Here is a 17595-nt window from a genome sequence, read left to right on the forward strand (position 1 = left end):
CATCTATCCCTCACGCTCTCCTCATTGTCTATGCAGCCTGAACTTATCCTTCGCGCTGTCTCGGGGGTCGTTGTGACCCACAGCGTTGCATATTACGCCACCTTCGCGCTGTCTCGGGGGGTCGTTGTGACCCACAGCGTTGCATATTACGCCACCTTCGCGCTGTCTCGGGGGTCGTTGTGACCCACAGCGTTGTATATTACGCAGAAGACCGCTGTGGGTCACAAGGAACCGGAGACAGTGCGGGGTCTCGTAATAGACAACACAGACGTTGCCGTGTCTAACAAAAAGGCAGAGACAGCGCAATAAACAAGTATCTCTCTGGTGGTCTAGTGGCAAGACTGTGGGGCTTTCAGCTCCGTGGCCTGGGTTCGCTTCACAGTCAGGGCAAATGTGATTTCATTTTTATTTAGACGGATAGTGTTTCACTTCACTATTTTTGTATTACAAAAGGTTGTCAGCACGAGGGTGGCGTAACAGACTAGGTATGGTGAGTCACAGCGCAGACTAGGATACAGCGCGAGAGTGTACTAATAGGCTAGGCGGACAAGGCTAGAAATAAAAGGGTTCACTTTATTTTAATTTTTTTTTTATTATGAAAAAGTTGTCACAACGTCAGTTTGCTTCACCACGACCCCGAAACGGCACGAGAGTGGCGTCGTAGACTAGGAAGACAACGCGAGGAATAAAAACAAATGTTTCACTTTATTTTTTTTTTGTATCATGAAAAGTTGTCACACCACGCATGACACCGTGCTTCACAACGACCCGCAGACAGCACTAGGGGTAAAACCTCCAGCCCGCCGTCCTGATACATCATCTATCCCTCACGCTCTCCTCATTGTCTATGCAGCCTGAACTTATCCTTCGCGCTGTCTCGGGGGTCGTTGTGACCCACAGCGTTGCATATTACGCCACCTTCGCGCTGTCTCGGGGGGTCGTTGTGACCCACAGCGTTGCATATTACGCCACCTTCGCGCTGTCTCGGGGGTCGTTGTGACCCACAGCGTTGTATATTACGCAGAAGACCGCTGTGGGTCACAAGGAACCGGAGACAGTGCGGGGTCTCGTAATAGACAACACAGACGTTGCCGTGTCTAACAAAAAGGCAGAGACAGCGCAATAAACAAGTATCTCTCTGGTGGTCTAGTGGCAAGACTGTGGGGCTTTCAGCTCCGTGGCCTGGGTTCGCTTCACAGTCAGGGCAAATGTGATTTCATTTTTATTTAGACGGATAGTGTTTCACTTCACTATTTTTGTATTACAAAAGGTTGTCAGCACGAGGGTGGCGTAACAGACTAGGTATGGTGAGTCACAGCGCAGACTAGGATACAGCGCGAGAGTGTACTAATAGGCTAGGCGGACAAGGCTAGAAATAAAAGGGTTCACTTTATTTTAATTTTTTTTTTATTATGAAAAAGTTGTCACAACGTCAGTTTGCTTCACCACGACCCCGAAACGGCACGAGAGTGGCGTCGTAGACTAGGAAGACAACGCGAGGAATAAAAACAAATGTTTCACTTTATTTTTTTTTGTATCATGAAAAGTTGTCACACCACGCATGACACCGTGCTTCACAACGACCCGCAGACAGCACTAGGGGTAAAACCTCCAGCCCGCCGTCCTGATACATCATCTATACATCCCATGCATGTGTTGGTAGTAGCGTTAGCAGCGCTGTGGCTTGAGCAAAGCCCTCTTCTGCACTCGACTGAGTTGTTCAGTCTTCTGCACACACTCCCGCGGGTCGTCCAGGGTCAACGGGAACCTCTCCTTGGCCGAAGCCCAGCTCGGTGGGGCATGTGGGGCAGTATACATGCGAACAGGATTTGCAGACAGGCCTCTTACACCCGCGACAAACGGTGAACGTTTTACGGTCCTTCTTCACCGGGCAGACTTGACATCTCTTCCTCTTACTGGCAGGGACCGGCGACGTCGGTCCTGCCGATGAGGAGGCGGCGGTGGCGGCTGCTGCCGCTGCCGCTGCGGCTGCGCCATCCTCTCCGGGTCGCCGTTGAGGAGGCGGATCGCGACAGCTGGCCATCCGTAGATCTTTCACAACCGCGGCAGCAGCTCCAGTGCGGGGCAGACATCGTCTTCTTTCGATCAGCGGAGTCACGAGGGCCCTTCCGAGTTGCTCGAGGAAAAACCTTCTCTTGTTGCGCTTACGCGGCATCCAGTTGGGGTTGACCTCTCTCCATATCACAAAGGCGTTGTAGGAGGAGACGTCAACGATGTTGCTGAAGATGACGAGGGGCCAGCGGGCCGTCTTCCTTTTACAGCTGTAGGCCGTGATGACCTTATCCAGATTGTCGACTCCGCCTTTGTTCAAATTATAATCCAGGACGATGGTCGGTTTGCCGTCGTTTCTGTCACTGATTTCAGCGTCTGTGTGGCGTGTGCTCATGAGTAAAACGTTCTTATTTTTCTTCGCGAGGTAGGAAACCAGAGTGGTGGTTGGAGTGAAGGCGAACTGCGACGACAGCACCCGTCGCGTCTTCGTCGTCAGCAGCTCGGACGGCAGCTCGGCCCTGTTCTTTCGCACGGTGCCAACCACGGTCATGTTTCTCGTCGCCATGAGCTCTCGTCCGAGTTCGTAAGAGGTGAAGAAATTGTCACACGTCACATTGCGATCCTTCAGGCCCTCTGTCACGTCGAGCACGACGCGCATCCCCTGGTTCCTCTCCGGGACTCCGTCCATCTGCTTCCCTGTGTAGACTTGCATCTTCCAAGCGTAGCTTGATTTTGCATCGCACGCCACCCACGACTTGATGCCGTATTTCGCCGGTTTGCTTGGCATGTACTGCTTGAAAGGACACCGTCCTCTGAACGCGAGCAGTTGTTCGTCCACGGTCACTTCGGGCCCTGGGTCGTAGAGGCGTGGTAATCTCTCTACCCACATATCCCAGACCTCTCTTATCGCCGCCAACTTGTCCGTCGCGCGTCTCGCCGCTCGTGTCCCACGGTCGTCAAATCGTATCGACGTCGAATAGGTGTAGAAGAGTTTCAGCTGCATGGTAGCGCGGAAAATCGCTCTGCCGCTTTGCGCGTCCCATAGACTGGCGGCCGCTTCGCCTCGGGACTTGTACACCCCTGCCAGGATTAGCAGCCCTATGTAGGCACGTAGGTCAGTGGCGTCCATGGCTTTCCACTCCTCTCCGTGTTTCAGATAACCTTCCCGATTTGTCACGTCCAAGATTACTCTTTCGATTTGTGGCGTGACAAAGAGTAAAAATGCGGAGACGATGTCGTGAGCGTGGGAAACGGCGTAAGCTGTGGGTCCTCTGGGGGTCCTCTCCGTACTGTCACGTTGCGACAGCAGCCTCGGATTCCTCCGATACGCAATCGAACGCCATTCAATTTGGCCGTTTTTCGACAAGAAAGTTTCTCTGTCGATTTGAGGGGCTTGGTCGGCGGCGACGGCACCGTCGTCGTCGTGGTTGACTGCGTCATACTCTTGCCCGTCTTCCTCTTCCTCTTCTGACACATGCTCCGCGTACTCTTGCCCGTCTTCTTCTTCATCCTCCTCCTCTTCTGCCACATTCTCTGCACACTCTTCCCCGTCATCTTCTGACACATCCTCGGCCTCCTCTTCAGACTCACTTTGCTCGATGTTGGCAAACATCTGCTGTAGAACTTGCAGCGCACTGAAATCCCGAGCCATAGCTGCGTTACCCTAGACAGAAGCTGTCCTGACCCCCACGGAATGTGTGTTAGTAGCACTTGTCTACAGCTTACGTGATTGCATGGACAAATTATTCTAAGGACGCCTCCCTAATTCGACCGCCAAAGAGCGATCAAGAATCGTCGAATCGTAAAAGGCGGCGCGCGCGCGCGGTTGGACCCAAAAAATAAAATAAATAAAAATAAATAATATAATATAAAATTAAATAAATAAATAAAGTGGACGAGACAAGGTCGGAGAGAGGCGTCCATTTCATCTGTCTCCCGCCCTTCCGACCTTATCAATTTAATCTAGGTCGATGTGGCCAGTCTGATTCCAAAGGGGCCGCAGCCGCACGGCCGCTCGGCAGACGGGTCCGGCCGCGGTTACCATTTGTCTCCCGCCCTTCCGACCTTATCAATTTAATGTCGGTCGACGTGGCCAGTCTGATTCCAAAGGGGCCGCAGCCGCACGGCCGCTCGGCAGACGGGTCCGACCGCGGTTTCTCTGAAGCCAGACGTCACGTGGCCCGTCTGCTTGCAACTTGGCAGAAGGGTCCGACGGCGGTTTTCTCTGGTTATCTGGTTGGACAAAACAAAAAAAAATAAAAAAAAATAAAAAATATATAAATAAAGTGGTGAGAGAGGTCCGGCCGCGGTTTTCTCTGGTTCTCTGGTTGGACCAAAAAAAAAATAAAATAAAATAAACAAAATAAAATAAAAAACTAAGTGGCGAGAGAGGTCCGGCCGCGGTTTTCTCTGACGCCAGACGTCACGTCGCCCCCGTCTGCTCGCCGAGGCCGTCCTACCTGCAAACTTGGCAGAAGGGTCCGACCGCGGTTTTCTCTGACGCCAGGCCAATTCTCCCGCCGAGAGGGATCGCCAATCGTCGAATCGTAAAAGGCGGCGCGCGCGGTTGGACAAAAAGAAAAAAAAATTAAAAAATAAAATTGAAATAAAATAATATAAAATAAAATACATAGACTAGGTGCGGTGAGTCTCAACGAACCCGAAGCGGCACGAGAATCACGTAACAGCCCACCAGGTAGACAACGAGAGGAATACAAATGTTTCACTTTAGTTATTTTTATTGTATATAAAAGTATTCACAACATGATCCAAAGGTAGCACAAGGGTTAAAGTTGACATTGTCAGAATTTAAGACATGTTCAACACCAATACACCACCGTGAGCATGAACACTCTGGGTGACCATATCATACGTAAAGGATCCCATGGAGGTATCCCCATCCTTTTTGGTGAAGACAATTTTGATCTCGGAGCCCAACACCGTAACAGTTTCTGACCATAAGCTGGCTTCGTTTTTTTTTGGGTGTGGGGTTCCGTCGTAGATGACATACGCCGAGGTAGCGACCACCCTTCCGCTGTCTGACACTGTCGCCCAGGGATTGGCACAGTTGATCATGGGAGTCATCGTCCTCACCTGCCGAGTGCGGCCGCCGTGACCGGAGGTGTGCGTATCTTTAGCTTTAGGTTCAGACGGAGCTGCCTTCGTCTCGGAAGGCTTCGGAGCCGTCGTATAAACATGGCAACCCGAGGGTCCGACGTTGATATTCAGGTCCAGTGAGCCCACGTCCATGTTGCTGATGCCCCATCTCTTCCTCTTACTGACACAAGAGGTGACCGGTGGTGAGGAGGACGGTCCTGCCGATGAGGCGGCTGCTGCGGCTGCGGGGGCTTCGTCGTCCTCGTCGTCAGCCTCTTCAGGTTGCCGTTGAGGAGGCGCACCGCGACAGCTGGCCGTCCGGAGACCTCTCACAACGGCAGCCGCCGCTGCCGCGTGGGGGACACGTTGTCTTCTTTTGATCAGCGGATTCACGAGTGCCCTGCCAAGCTGCTCGAGGAAAAACCTCCTCTTGTTGCGCTTGCCAGGCATCCAGTTGGGGTTGATCTCTCTCCATATCACAAAGGCTAGTGATATAACCTGATATATAAACTTCTGGGGCGGGCGGCGGGTTCACAATTGACAACGCAGACACGACGGTGGGTCACAATGACCCGAAGGTAGCTCCACCTAGTGTTAACTAGTGATATAACGTGATATACACACTTTGACAACGCAGACACTGCGGTGGGTCACAATGACCTGAGGGCAGCGCGAGTGTGCCTCCTAGTTTTAACTGTTGATATTATGTGATATACCCCTCCCCTACGTATCTATGTTTTTATATTAGGAAGAGTCGCACCGAGACGGCGGTGGCAGGGTTAATACAAAAATAATAATTATTTTATTTTTATAAGGTAAAGGTATCGCTACACGACGGTGGGTCACAATGACCCGAAGGTAGCACAAGGGGTAGGAATGGGCATCGCAACACAACGGTGGGTCACAATGACCCGAAGGTAGCACAAGGGGTAAGAATGGGCATCGCAACACGACGGCGGGTCACAATGACCCGAAGGTAGCTCCACCTAGTGTTAACTAGTGATATAACGTGATATACACACTTTGACAACGCAGACACTGCGGTGGGTCACAATGACCCGAAGGTAGCACAAGGGGTAGGAATAGGCATCGCAACACGACGGTGGGTCACAATGACCCGAAGGTAGCACAAGGGGTAGGAATAGGCATCGCAACACGACGGTGGGTCACAATGACCCGAAGGTAGCACAAGGGGTAGGAATAGGCATCGCAACACGACGGTGGGTCACAATGACCCGAAGGTAGCACAAGGGGTAGGAATAGGCATCGCAACACGACGGTGGGTCACAATGACCCGAAGGTAGCACAAGGGGTAGGAATGGGCATCGCAACACGACGGTGGGTCACAATGACCCGAAGGTAGCACAAGGGGTAGGAATGGGCATCGCAACACGACGGTGGGTCACAATGACCCGAAGGTAGCACAAGGGGTAGGAATAGGCATCGCAACACGACGGCGGGTCACAATGACCCGAAGTTAGCACAAGGGGTAGGAATGGGCATCGCAACACGACGGTAGGTCACAATGACCCGAAGGTAGCACAAGGGGTAAGAATGGGCATCGCAACACGACGGTGGGTCACAATGACCCGAAGGTAGCACAAGGGGTAAGAATGGGCATCGCAACACGACGGTGGGTCACAATGACCCGAAGGTAGCACAAGGGGTAGGAATGGGCATCGCAACACGACGGTGGGTCACAATGACCCGAAGGTAGCACAAGGGGTAGGAATAGGCATCGCAACACGACGGCGGGTCACAATGACCCGAAGTTAGCACAAGGGGTAGGAATGGGCATCGCAACACGACGGTAGGTCACAATGACCCGAAGGTAGCACAAGGGGTAAGAATGGGCATCGCAACACGACGGTGGGTCACAATGACCCGAAGGTAGCACAAGGGGTAAGAATGGGCATCGCAACACGACGGTGGGTCACAATGACCCGAAGGTAGCACAAGGGTTAATGAACACCCCTCCTCTAGTGCTACAATGTTGACTCTGAAATGGCTTCATTAAACCCACTATTGGAATTTACACTGGCTGTAATCCGGGGAAATAGTCCGTCCTCACAAAAAACACACCACACACACCTCAGGAATTAACATTTTCGTTTTGAAGCACAGTGGGGGTGTTTTTAAATCGACTATCGGAATTCAAACTGGCACTAAGCCTAGTACCTAGTCCATCCTCACAAAAAACACAAACCACACCTCAGGAATAAAAATATTCGAACACCCACAACACACCTGGAATGTGATATAAAATGCAGCCAAATGTTAATTGTACAACAAGAAGACATATGTAGTCATAATATATACACAAACATTCTCACCGGAATGGGATAAGTGTTAAATGGACTGTTCAACGCGTCTTCCGTAGCAGATTTGTGAGTTGTATAACAACACCCCAAGGGTAGCAATACGGATATATACACATACACAATGACATGAGATACACCAACATGTTAAATGTAGGGTCGATTCATACTTTTTATTCACCCCATTGGTATAGTACATACTGTGGAAAATACAGGGATGGGATGATATCTGACACTGCTGTTGTTATGTAAGCCTGAATGTGACATATTACAAAGTGTTAATCCTTGTAAGTGCTACACATCTCACTGGATAGTCATGTAGACTTTTCACCCCTGGATCGATGTAAGATGCAACCATGGCTAATATCGCGTCAAGATGATAGTAGTGTGTCAACTGTATGTACATGGGTCTGACGAAGTGACTGTCTCTAGGTCCTACCATGGTATCACCCTCATCGACGATAGAGAATGTTATGTTGACGCTATGTAAGTTTTCTTTCTCATATTTTGTCAGGATCCTGTTCTTCAAGAGGAGACAATCGTAAAACTGCTCCATTGTGCCAGTTGATAATATTTCACGGCGAGTTGACGAAAGCTGTTCAGGGGACGGAGAGGTCGAGATGTCCACTTCAGTTATGTAAACGACTTGGGTTTTTACTTTTGTGATGACTCCATGGTTAATATGTTGGAAGGTAGTGACAGGAGGGTTAGGTATGTCTGCTTTATTCTTACTTACTGGATTAGATGGAATCTTCAACCCTTTTTACCTTGTCCATTATGTCGTTTCTGTAGTGTTAAAGTTGTTATTGTGAAAGTGATATTAAACCTCTGTCCTTCACTAGGTGTCTGATTGGCTGCCACGTCTATCCGTTCTTCAAGAATGACCATCTTGACACAGTCTACCGCTGCCCAACCTACAAAGCTTCACAGTTTGTCATAAAAAAAAGTGAATGTTGGTTGTAAGTGAATAAAACTAAATGTTATGTGGCAGAGTGTTCAATTGTACTTTATTCACAATAACACACACACAATCCTCGATGTCGAGAGACATAATGACAATAACAAAGCATGTATTACAGCGTCTGTCCTAGACAGCGTCTGTCCTAGAAGGTCCGACTGCTTTCGATGTTCCTGTTTGGCTATACTATCAGATGGGCTGTAACAACAAAACTATCAAGGTTATTTTTAAAAGGATAATAATAGCAATGTCAGCAGACTGTCAACGTCTTGAGTGTTCCAGTTCTAAGGTCGTTTCCCGACGTAGACTGTGAAAACTTCAGAGGTGCTGAGTTTGTTACATTAAACTGGATTGTGAATTGTAAGGGTTGCCACCCCTGCTCATGTAGTCTCGGGTTAAGAGTGGCATGTTCACAACATCGGACGGGTCTCTATGAAGATCAATTGCGACTCTTTCACAATTCCCCTTTAGGACAGTGGAAGTCAACACCATGGTCACCACGTACATGATGTAGATTATGATATTGAACACGGCTATAGCGCACTCCATATTATGCAATCTCTGAGCACCAGTGATCAAAGGTCGGTACAGTAGCTCCGTGCAGCCTGTGATCACAGACATGAACAACTCAATGTTCATCATGATGAGACATGCCATCACTGTCCCGGTAGTCTTGGTTGCCTCCGAACCCTTGTAAGGAGCCTCGGAATCATCGATTTTCCGGTTGCTGTCGGAGGCGAAATAACTAAGCACTATGCTCACGACCATGGCCAGACATCCGAGTGTGATGAGTGCTATTCCAGCATGTATATAAGCATACTCATAGTCAGGTCTCCCCTCCGATGGAGACCGATGAGCGGAGTCAGCATCTATATTATAGTTGTTGTTGATGAAGTAGAGAATGTTGTTAGGGATGGTCAAAAATCCAACGATCAGAGAGGTGATGACAGCTATGGTGGCTCCCAACTTGCCCTTGAACTTGGCTACATTCACAATGACACCGTTCGGCACCGCTGACATTCTACTGTTAAACAGATCCTTACTCGTGGATATCAGAGACTCGAAGCCTCCAATGTTTGTTTTCCTGCGACTCATGTCACTCAACAGGTCTGAATCAACTGCAATTCTACAAACTACAACCTTGTGTTCTAGCAAAAGAATACGGTCATCGTAGTAAACGTAACAAACCCAGAACATTTAATACAATGAAGCTCCAAAGCCCTGCGATTGACTTCCAAAGCATACGTGGTGTGCTGTACGCGAAGTCAACATCCGATCAACGTTGGTACAAGGTCAAGGGTATCACCAAACCTCTGAATAGACTCAAGTGGTACAAAAAGCAGCATTCGGTTGGTCACAACATGATAAACATGGATATTTACACAAGACTTGTCAAGGACATTAATGCAAACCCGGATGGTTCCATTGAGTGGGTTTCTGGTTATCTAAGAAATTTGAACGTTCCAGAATCAAAGGTTTCAAAATTCAAGGAAGCGCTGTTGCAACTCGTTAAGTCCAAATCCCTGACTCTGTACCACTCCGGACTCCTATGGGACAATAGTCGTATGTCGATCGGAATAGGTGTTGCGGTAGACAAGGAGTGTAAGGACGTGTTCAATGGAAAAAAGACAATGTGTGATGTAGGCCCTGTGTCACGGCTCATACTCACACAGCTGAAGGCTCTGCGTCTTACTCCAATTTGTGCAGGCCTTAAGGTCGCCGGTGTACCTAGACCGGATATGTTCAGCAAACCTGGATCGTACACGTATCATAACAGCTGTACTAGGGGCTGTAAGTCGATTAGCGACACGGGGGGATTTTACACAGAGGTCGACCTGGTGGCACATGATACTGTTAAGGATAATGTAGCGCTGTTGGAGGTCAAAACTAGGAACCGTGACATTCTAGACGCTGTCACCTTGACACGATACAACACTCAGCTGTGGCTGACATGGGTGATGTTTTCTCTCACTTACCCCAGCATGGCAGAGCGGTCAGCTGCCTACCTGGTGATAATCAGACCGGGGACCAACCAGGTTACTATAAGAAGTTGTTCAAGGCCAACGATTTCGGAGAATATCCGCAAGACGTTCCCGTTGCTGAAGTGTTTTTGTTCCCAGGTACTTAACTGTCTCACTCCTATGTGTGTTAACATGAGAGTAGAAACTAAGCTGGCCTCCTTGCTGAAAAACACTGTCTCCTGGTTAGACCCTACCGATTTGTGTTACAGAAACACACTTTTCAACCAGGAGAAAAGGATGAAAGTTGTTGAGAATTCAGATGACGTCGTATTGAAAATGCAGACTGTTACAAATCAAGATGAATAGTAATAATATACTCACATGTACTGTCCTAATTTAAATGTAATGTCCCATGTGGGGGCAGTTGGGACAACACCTCCCTGCAATAGTCATCCACCTGTGCTTACTATATAACCCACACTCACGGGTGGATGTTAGATACTGACTAGACTCTGTCTGTGCAGACCACATACCCGGTTTATTACGTTTAATTTCATTTTATCGGATAACATAATTTTCTAGAAGGCGAAATGGGGTTGAAACACAATGCTATCCACGCGATGCTAGCTAATCCTCACCTAGCACCATTTGAATTGGTCAACAAACCTTGTGAACAACAGACTTGGACTCTGATAGATCATCTAATGGTAATCCACAAAGTCAAAGCTGTTGACTACATTAAGGATGATTCAGAGGCGTCGATTGTGAATATGGCCAGGAGGCTGGCGTCTCATTACAAATTGGAAGATTCAGACAGTCGGTGTATAGTGCTTGTGAAGGATGGGGCAGCAGCTCCGAAGCCGGCTGTGACAGAGGTCAGACAGAAGCAACACCCTGAGCCTCATATAAAGTTCTGCCGACGTAATCTGTCCGCCATTGAATACACCATGATGAAGCTGTTGGCTGACATGGGTATGAAAAACAAGCTGTTTCTAGTAACCGGGTCAAACGGAGACCCACTCGAGGATGATATAATCGAGGGAAACTTGATCAATAACCTGGTGTCGTTTCACCAAAAGTACTTGGACTGCCAGGAGTATAAGGACGAAAGCGTAGTTGTGACGAGACCTGAAGATATGACACCTCTTGGGTGTGACACACCCGACGGTTGCCATACCGGCTCCATAGAAAGACCTGCAGGATTGAAGGGTGTATTCGTGGCGACTTTTGCGAATCCTGAGACTGTAGAAGTTTCTACATTGAGGGACGCCTGTCTGCAATGTAAGAATGTAGAAGCTGACATGTTACTCGTGGAGTTGGCGAACATTCTTGAAGGTAGCGTGACAGTTTGTTCCGGAGACTCGGACATTGTGGCAGTGCTGACGGCTTGTGGACGCGAGGGCATTACTTTGAGACTAGAAAACAAGAGCTACTACGAAGATCAAGACATGTACATGTCGACCTTCGGGGATAATGTGTTCGATAGTCTTGAAAACCGGTCGTCCGAGTTTCCGTTTAAGGAGATGACTTCAACTGACGATAGATTCCGAATGATGGGCGACATCACAGCTGAGGACGAACATCTGCTGCAGACGACTCGAAAGCAACACGACTCATTCGAGGTCATTTTGGATAAACACGCCAAGGTCAACTTTAAAGAGATGGCAATTAGGTTCTTATACCTAAGCGGGATCAGAGGCTCTGTGTATTCAACCTTCCTAGCTAAGTTTTTCAAGTTGAATGTCTGGAATATATTGGAGGATTTGGGAGTCATCGAAGGTTGTGTCAGTAACAATACAGTTGGTCAAATATTCAAAACACTAGACCTTACATCTGACGAGAGTGTGCTTTCAGGGTACGAACCAACTGAACCTCCACCCACTGGAAAAAAGAGGAAGATGTCATGTCTACAGGAGAAGGCCGCCACTGAGTTTAACCTAGACAACAGCACAGAAAATGGGGTTGTCAACAACAAAAAAGACAATAAAGTCATGAATGGCGTCAAACGGTTAAGTACTGCGTACAGGAGGGGGATGGTGCCACAGGGTAGTTATGGACGTTTTTTGAAGTTGAAACAAGCCGGACGGCATTTTTTCATGCAAATAAAAAGAAATATAAGACAAAATGAGACGGAGCAAATTGAAAAGGTGTTTTTCATGGCACTATGTGGGACGGATTATAACTATATTCCGAAGATGCTGGGGATTAAGAAATTGATGACGGGAGTGGTAACCAACTACGAGTGTTTTTCGTCTTGGTGTAAAAAGATGAAGAGTCTTCTCTGGAATGTAAGCGGTTGCTCATGTCCGAAATGTAACGATTATCACAAAATCGGCCTGGAGGTGGCCGATTTTACAACTGTCGCAGTGAAGACCCAAGCTGAACACTGGACTAAGGCAGATTGTGAATTGATGGTCAAGACAACGAAGTACACCTGTCAAATGTGGAAGCTGAAGTGTCCGAGACCGGGATTAGAATATGGATTATGTGTGCGTGACGGCGTTGTAAAATTTATCGACAAGTCCTCACTTGGCGACTCCTCGGTGATGTGTGATGTAATCTAACGTCTGATCTTGAAATGATAGCATGACATACTAATGTTCACCTTTTATATATGCAATATTATGAAACACAAATTCTACAGAATTGGGATTTCTATAAAGTGTGTTGTCTATAATAAAGTTTATAATCACAACTGTCTGAGAACTTGTCATATACCACATATCACTTTCAACTCGGCAGCCATCCTGTCTTGTTACCTCCCAAGGATCTTCATTTTAAAATGTACATTTAATTGAGGATGTTCTTTATTACATCTTTCTACATCATTGAATCACAGAAGTCATCTGAGATTAAAAATCAATTTTCATAAGCATCATCACTTTACCCTGAAATGAATCTCAACACATGTAGTAATAAGGCAAGAACGACATAGTTGTTGTCACTCCACCGTGTTTATCACATTTACAATACACAACTGTGAACAATTCAAATGTATTAGACAAAGAAAAATACATCTTTCATAGACATGTGTCCATAGACGTCAAACACATGCATGTTATAGGAAGACACTACCAAAGAGATGAAGCGTCTGGAGGCTGATGAAATTGTAATGTCACTACACAGTTTCATCCATAGTTTAACCATAATACTGTCATCATATTTGTATGTCATGAAGTCGTCATATTCTTCGGGAAGTAGTTGTCCTCGCTCCTCCAGTACGTCTAACACGGACATTTTCCATTTGATTTTACGGTTGTAAGCGGGTAGCAGGGGCATTATGAATAGATCTCCGACATTTCTACCAAGTGCACCGCGCACCTTGAATGTCAATCTTACTGCGGGAGGGTCCTTCCTGACTGAAACAAAGACACGATTACCTCAATGTGGGGGTGATATGCCTTATTTTCACTAGAAACACGTTTCTACTCACCAAACTTTCCACGCGGTCCTTTTTCTGCCAGATCTTTAAAAAGATCATGATTCAGCTGACGGACAACCTTGAGGAATCTCTTTGCTCGCCCGTTTGTCTTGAGGCTGTGTTGAATTAACTTGTACATCATCTTAACCGAATTAGTTTTACCACCATAAGACGCGAGAAGATTATGTTCATCAAAGTCCTTTACCAGAACACTTTCCAATAAACGTCTGGAGCACACATGACGCTCGGCTATGTCGTGTTTGTAGCGGTTCAACTTTCTTTGGGAAGACATCCCGACAACGGTTGTGAATATTGGAGTGTACTGGTGTAGGTTTGTTGAGTCATTATATACTGTATGTGTGTGACCAACGGTTGGATAGATTTGAGTAGTCACAACATATCATGTATAATATTCTCTTGTAAATTTCCAACCACATATTCACAGTGATACCACAACAGGTTTATATAAAGAATCTGTATAAAAATACGTCTCCCCTGAACCAGGTTTCTTGATGTGCAATTCTATGAAATGTTTGTAGGTTTCGACGACACGGTCAGATTTCCAGTACATCATACGCACAGAGTCGTGTTCCTTCAGTAAAAATATTTTTTGACACGAACCGTTGACTTTGGTCCAGGTTAACACCAATTCCATCGGCGCTGAAACCTCCAAATTCACACAGGCTGTGTCGGCTGCAAGCTCAATGATACCGGATGTAGACATGGTTTTATATGTTGAACGGTGAGCCTCGACCACGGTTAGTTTACATTTAAAATCATGAGAAGCAGAGCTGATGTAAGAAAGTTTTTAAGTTACGATTAAGGCAAACGGTCATCTGCACTTCCAAGTGTGCAATATGCCAACTTCTAGTGTTTCATGGCTAGCCAAAAATGAAGCTGAGTGAAGTTTTCCATGGTTGGAGAAATGTATCCAACGGTTTATAGTTTGATACATCAGCCATGGTTAGATACGGGGTTGGATGATGTGCAGATAGTTTCTTGTCCAAGTGGCCCTGTAGAAGTACAACTGTAGAAAAACTATGTATGTGACAATAGTGTTTTCTTCCAGTAACACTGGTATTCTATCAAACAGTTTCTCCAACAGAATGAGATTTGCCATGAAACGTCTTCTGTCACAAATTAAGAGTTATAAAACATTACAGCCTACAGCGTATTGGCAAGGATCTGGAAAACATTAATGCTGACCTACACAATTGTCAGAGGTTTGTGGCTAAAATGTCGATTCTGAGAGACGTCGATGACAACTTTCCCTGTAATCTTATCCCTGACATATAAGTATGCAAATGCTTAATCATATCTCTAAACCGGTTGTGTCATTCTACATGTATTTGTTTGTGTAAATGTTACAAACCGTGTGCTGTTTATGAAACTCAATAAAGTGTCTACAATTGACCTACGAGTTTGCCCTATCACCTTAGGACTTGGATCATTTGTTTTTTTTTTGCAGAATCATGCCTCTCACACGTAGTACTGCATCTGTATGCAGAAAGAGAACGCTAGAAGAATCATCCGGCCAATGTGATGACTGTTCCCACGTAAAAATGATAGCAAACTTGAAACGTCAAATCCTGGAACTTAATAAGTCGATCGACATGGACCGTGAAGCAAGGACTGAGGCTCTCCATGAAAGACACGTAGGACCTTTGAAATGGGAAGGTAACAACATAACATTAAAGGGAGATATAACTATGGTAAACACCACATCTACCAAAACCGAAATGGACAGGCTGAGCGATACACACAATCAGACTTTATACGAACTGGAGTTGTGTAAAAATGAATTGGAGGACACAAGAGAAGCTCTCCGGGAAGTGTGTGAAGAGGGAGAGACATTGAGGGCTAAGCTGTCAGAGATTCGGACAACTGAGGTCACCGATATCAAGGAAACAGCCGGTGAAACTAACAAGACCGAAGATGTACACCCTCACTTAGACTGGGTAGGGAGACACTATCTGGCGGTGTCAATCCCGGACGATCGCATGTTCAAACCTGGAGAGTCTGTCACTCCGGTCGGGGTGTTGCAGAAACTGTTTGAGATGAGGGTTTCTGGTAAACTCGCGACAGGTTTCAGCGTGCTGTTAGAGAATATAAACATCATGCTATCTCACCTCGAACCCGAGTGGTACGCAAAACATTTTGGTTTCTGTGGAGCCTACGTGCATGGCAACAAGTATATAGCTACAGACAGGGTTGACACAGAGGAGTTCGCTTGGATGTTGTTTGAATACAGGGCGCACGCTCCCTTGATCGAAGTGTTAGCGGCGCTTCAAAATGTTCAAAACAGCACAGGAAAGAGTGGGGTGACGAACGCGTCTCTACACATCAGCAGGACCGTGTACAGCTCATTTGTGGCTCTCTTCAGAGACACAGTGTCAAGGGCTCACAAGGCGTTCATGCGCGTACGGGAGAGAGCCCTGACGACGAGGAAGTCTCAGGGTCTAGTTTCAGTGCCTCTCACGGCAGGCTTGTGTGTGGATCAGAATGAATCTCAAGAAGCTTCTCACTCTGTCAAGACTAGAATCTTGCAGTCTGTACTGGAAGGCATTGACTCTGCCCCTCACATCAACCTAGATTTGGCGAGAGCTGACGTTTCTCACGAAGATCCCCTTGGTTTGCAGCATTCCCTCTCGGCCTTCAAGAAACGTAGAGGGTTGGAGTGCCATGATAGAAATAGGAGGGGCTCTGACAATTGGCGTAGTCGGGGATCTCTCCCTTATAAAAGTGAAAGACGGGTACTCTTCGAAACACCGTGGTCAAATGCTCAACCTGCTCTGTAGACATGCAGAAGGAAGAGTAGTTATTTGTAGTAAAAAATAGATATAGTCAACTATACAAACATGAGTGGTCCATCCGAGCGACTTGAATATGGGCTAAAGCTAGGGGAGTCTGAAAATAAGAGACGATGTTTAAACGAGGAAGACATGAAAAGGAAATCTATGTTGGCGATGTCTGATTATTGTCAGGTCGAATGGGTGAGGAAAATGGTAAATTTGCACATGTCCCGAGGTGAGGACATTAAACTGTCTCTGATGAGCGGAGACGCTGGATGTGGTAAATCCTACGCCATATCATTGTTAGAGAAAAAGCTAAGACAGCTGGACATCAGTGTGGCTGTGAGCGCCATGACAAACAAGGCAGCGGGTACTCTGATGGAGTCCTGTTCACTCGACCAAGTCTACACGTTTCACAAGATGATGGGTTTAAAAAAGGAATTGATAGACGAGAAGCTTTCATTAGAAGACTTCACGCGACAGTACTGCAAAGTACACTGGAATGTAATTTCCCGTTTCAAAACGCTGAAAGAGGCGAACCTGTCACCTGAGCAGAACGGCGTTAGTCTACGGCATTCATGTAGCCAACTGAGACCTGAATCATGTTCAGTGTGCAGTATAATGTTCAAGCGGATGAGGGTGCCTAGGAAGGTCGCGGATGTTGCCCTTATGGCAGATGCTCCTCCCTTCCTGGGGGTGAACGTGTTGATCATAGACGAATACGGTCTGATAAACACGGAGCTATTCGAGAGGATGTTGTCGTGCCTTTCTCTATTCTACGGACCCGATAAGGGTCCTTTGATAGTATTTTCAGGGAGCGTCTCACAATTGCAACCAGTTAGTTCTACACTGCGCATTTGGGAAACAGACCGATTTGAACGACTGCTCTCTTCCTCGACTCCACTATTTGTCAACAGGCGACAATTCGACGACCCTGGTTACGCAGAAGCCTTGACGTATCTTCAGTTCAACACCGTCACGGAAGAGTCTCAACGCATTTTCAGGAGCCAGGTGTCTGTCAGCAATGTCGATGTTA

The 17595-nt window shown here is 47.0% G+C and overlaps 1 protein-coding gene across 1 annotated transcript; it reads right to left on the reverse strand.

The window, feature by feature from the left end:
* Positions 1-1668: 1668 nt before the first annotated feature.
* LOC134007398 (piggyBac transposable element-derived protein 4-like) lies at positions 1669-3664 on the reverse strand. Its single transcript, XM_062447225.1, has 3 exons — positions 3604-3664; positions 1898-3480; positions 1669-1728 (listed from the first exon to the last, which is right to left on the reverse strand). Exons 1-3 carry the CDS (start codon positions 3662-3664, stop codon positions 1669-1671), a joined length of 1704 nt encoding a protein of 567 aa, XP_062303209.1.
* Positions 3665-17595: the final 13931 nt, after the last annotated feature.

Source organism: Osmerus eperlanus, chromosome 1 (genome assembly GCF_963692335.1).
Source record: "Osmerus eperlanus chromosome 1, fOsmEpe2.1, whole genome shotgun sequence".
NCBI lineage: Eukaryota > Metazoa > Chordata > Actinopteri > Osmeriformes > Osmeridae > Osmerus > Osmerus eperlanus.

Excerpts from the sequence above, each read along its gene's own strand:
- LOC134007398 (XM_062447225.1), bottom strand. The coding sequence starts at position 3,664 with ATGGCTCGGGATTTCAGTGCGCTGCAAGTTCTACAGCAGATGTTTGCC. Across the intron at positions 3,481-3,603 it reads GTTTGCCAACATCGAGCAAA|AAGAGGAAGAGGAAGACGGG; the intron begins GTGAGTCTGAAG and ends AGCATGTGTCAG. Across the intron at positions 1,729-1,897 it reads GTAAGAGGAAGAGATGTCAA|AAGACTGAACAACTCAGTCG; the intron begins GTCTGCCCGGTG and ends GAGTGTGTGCAG.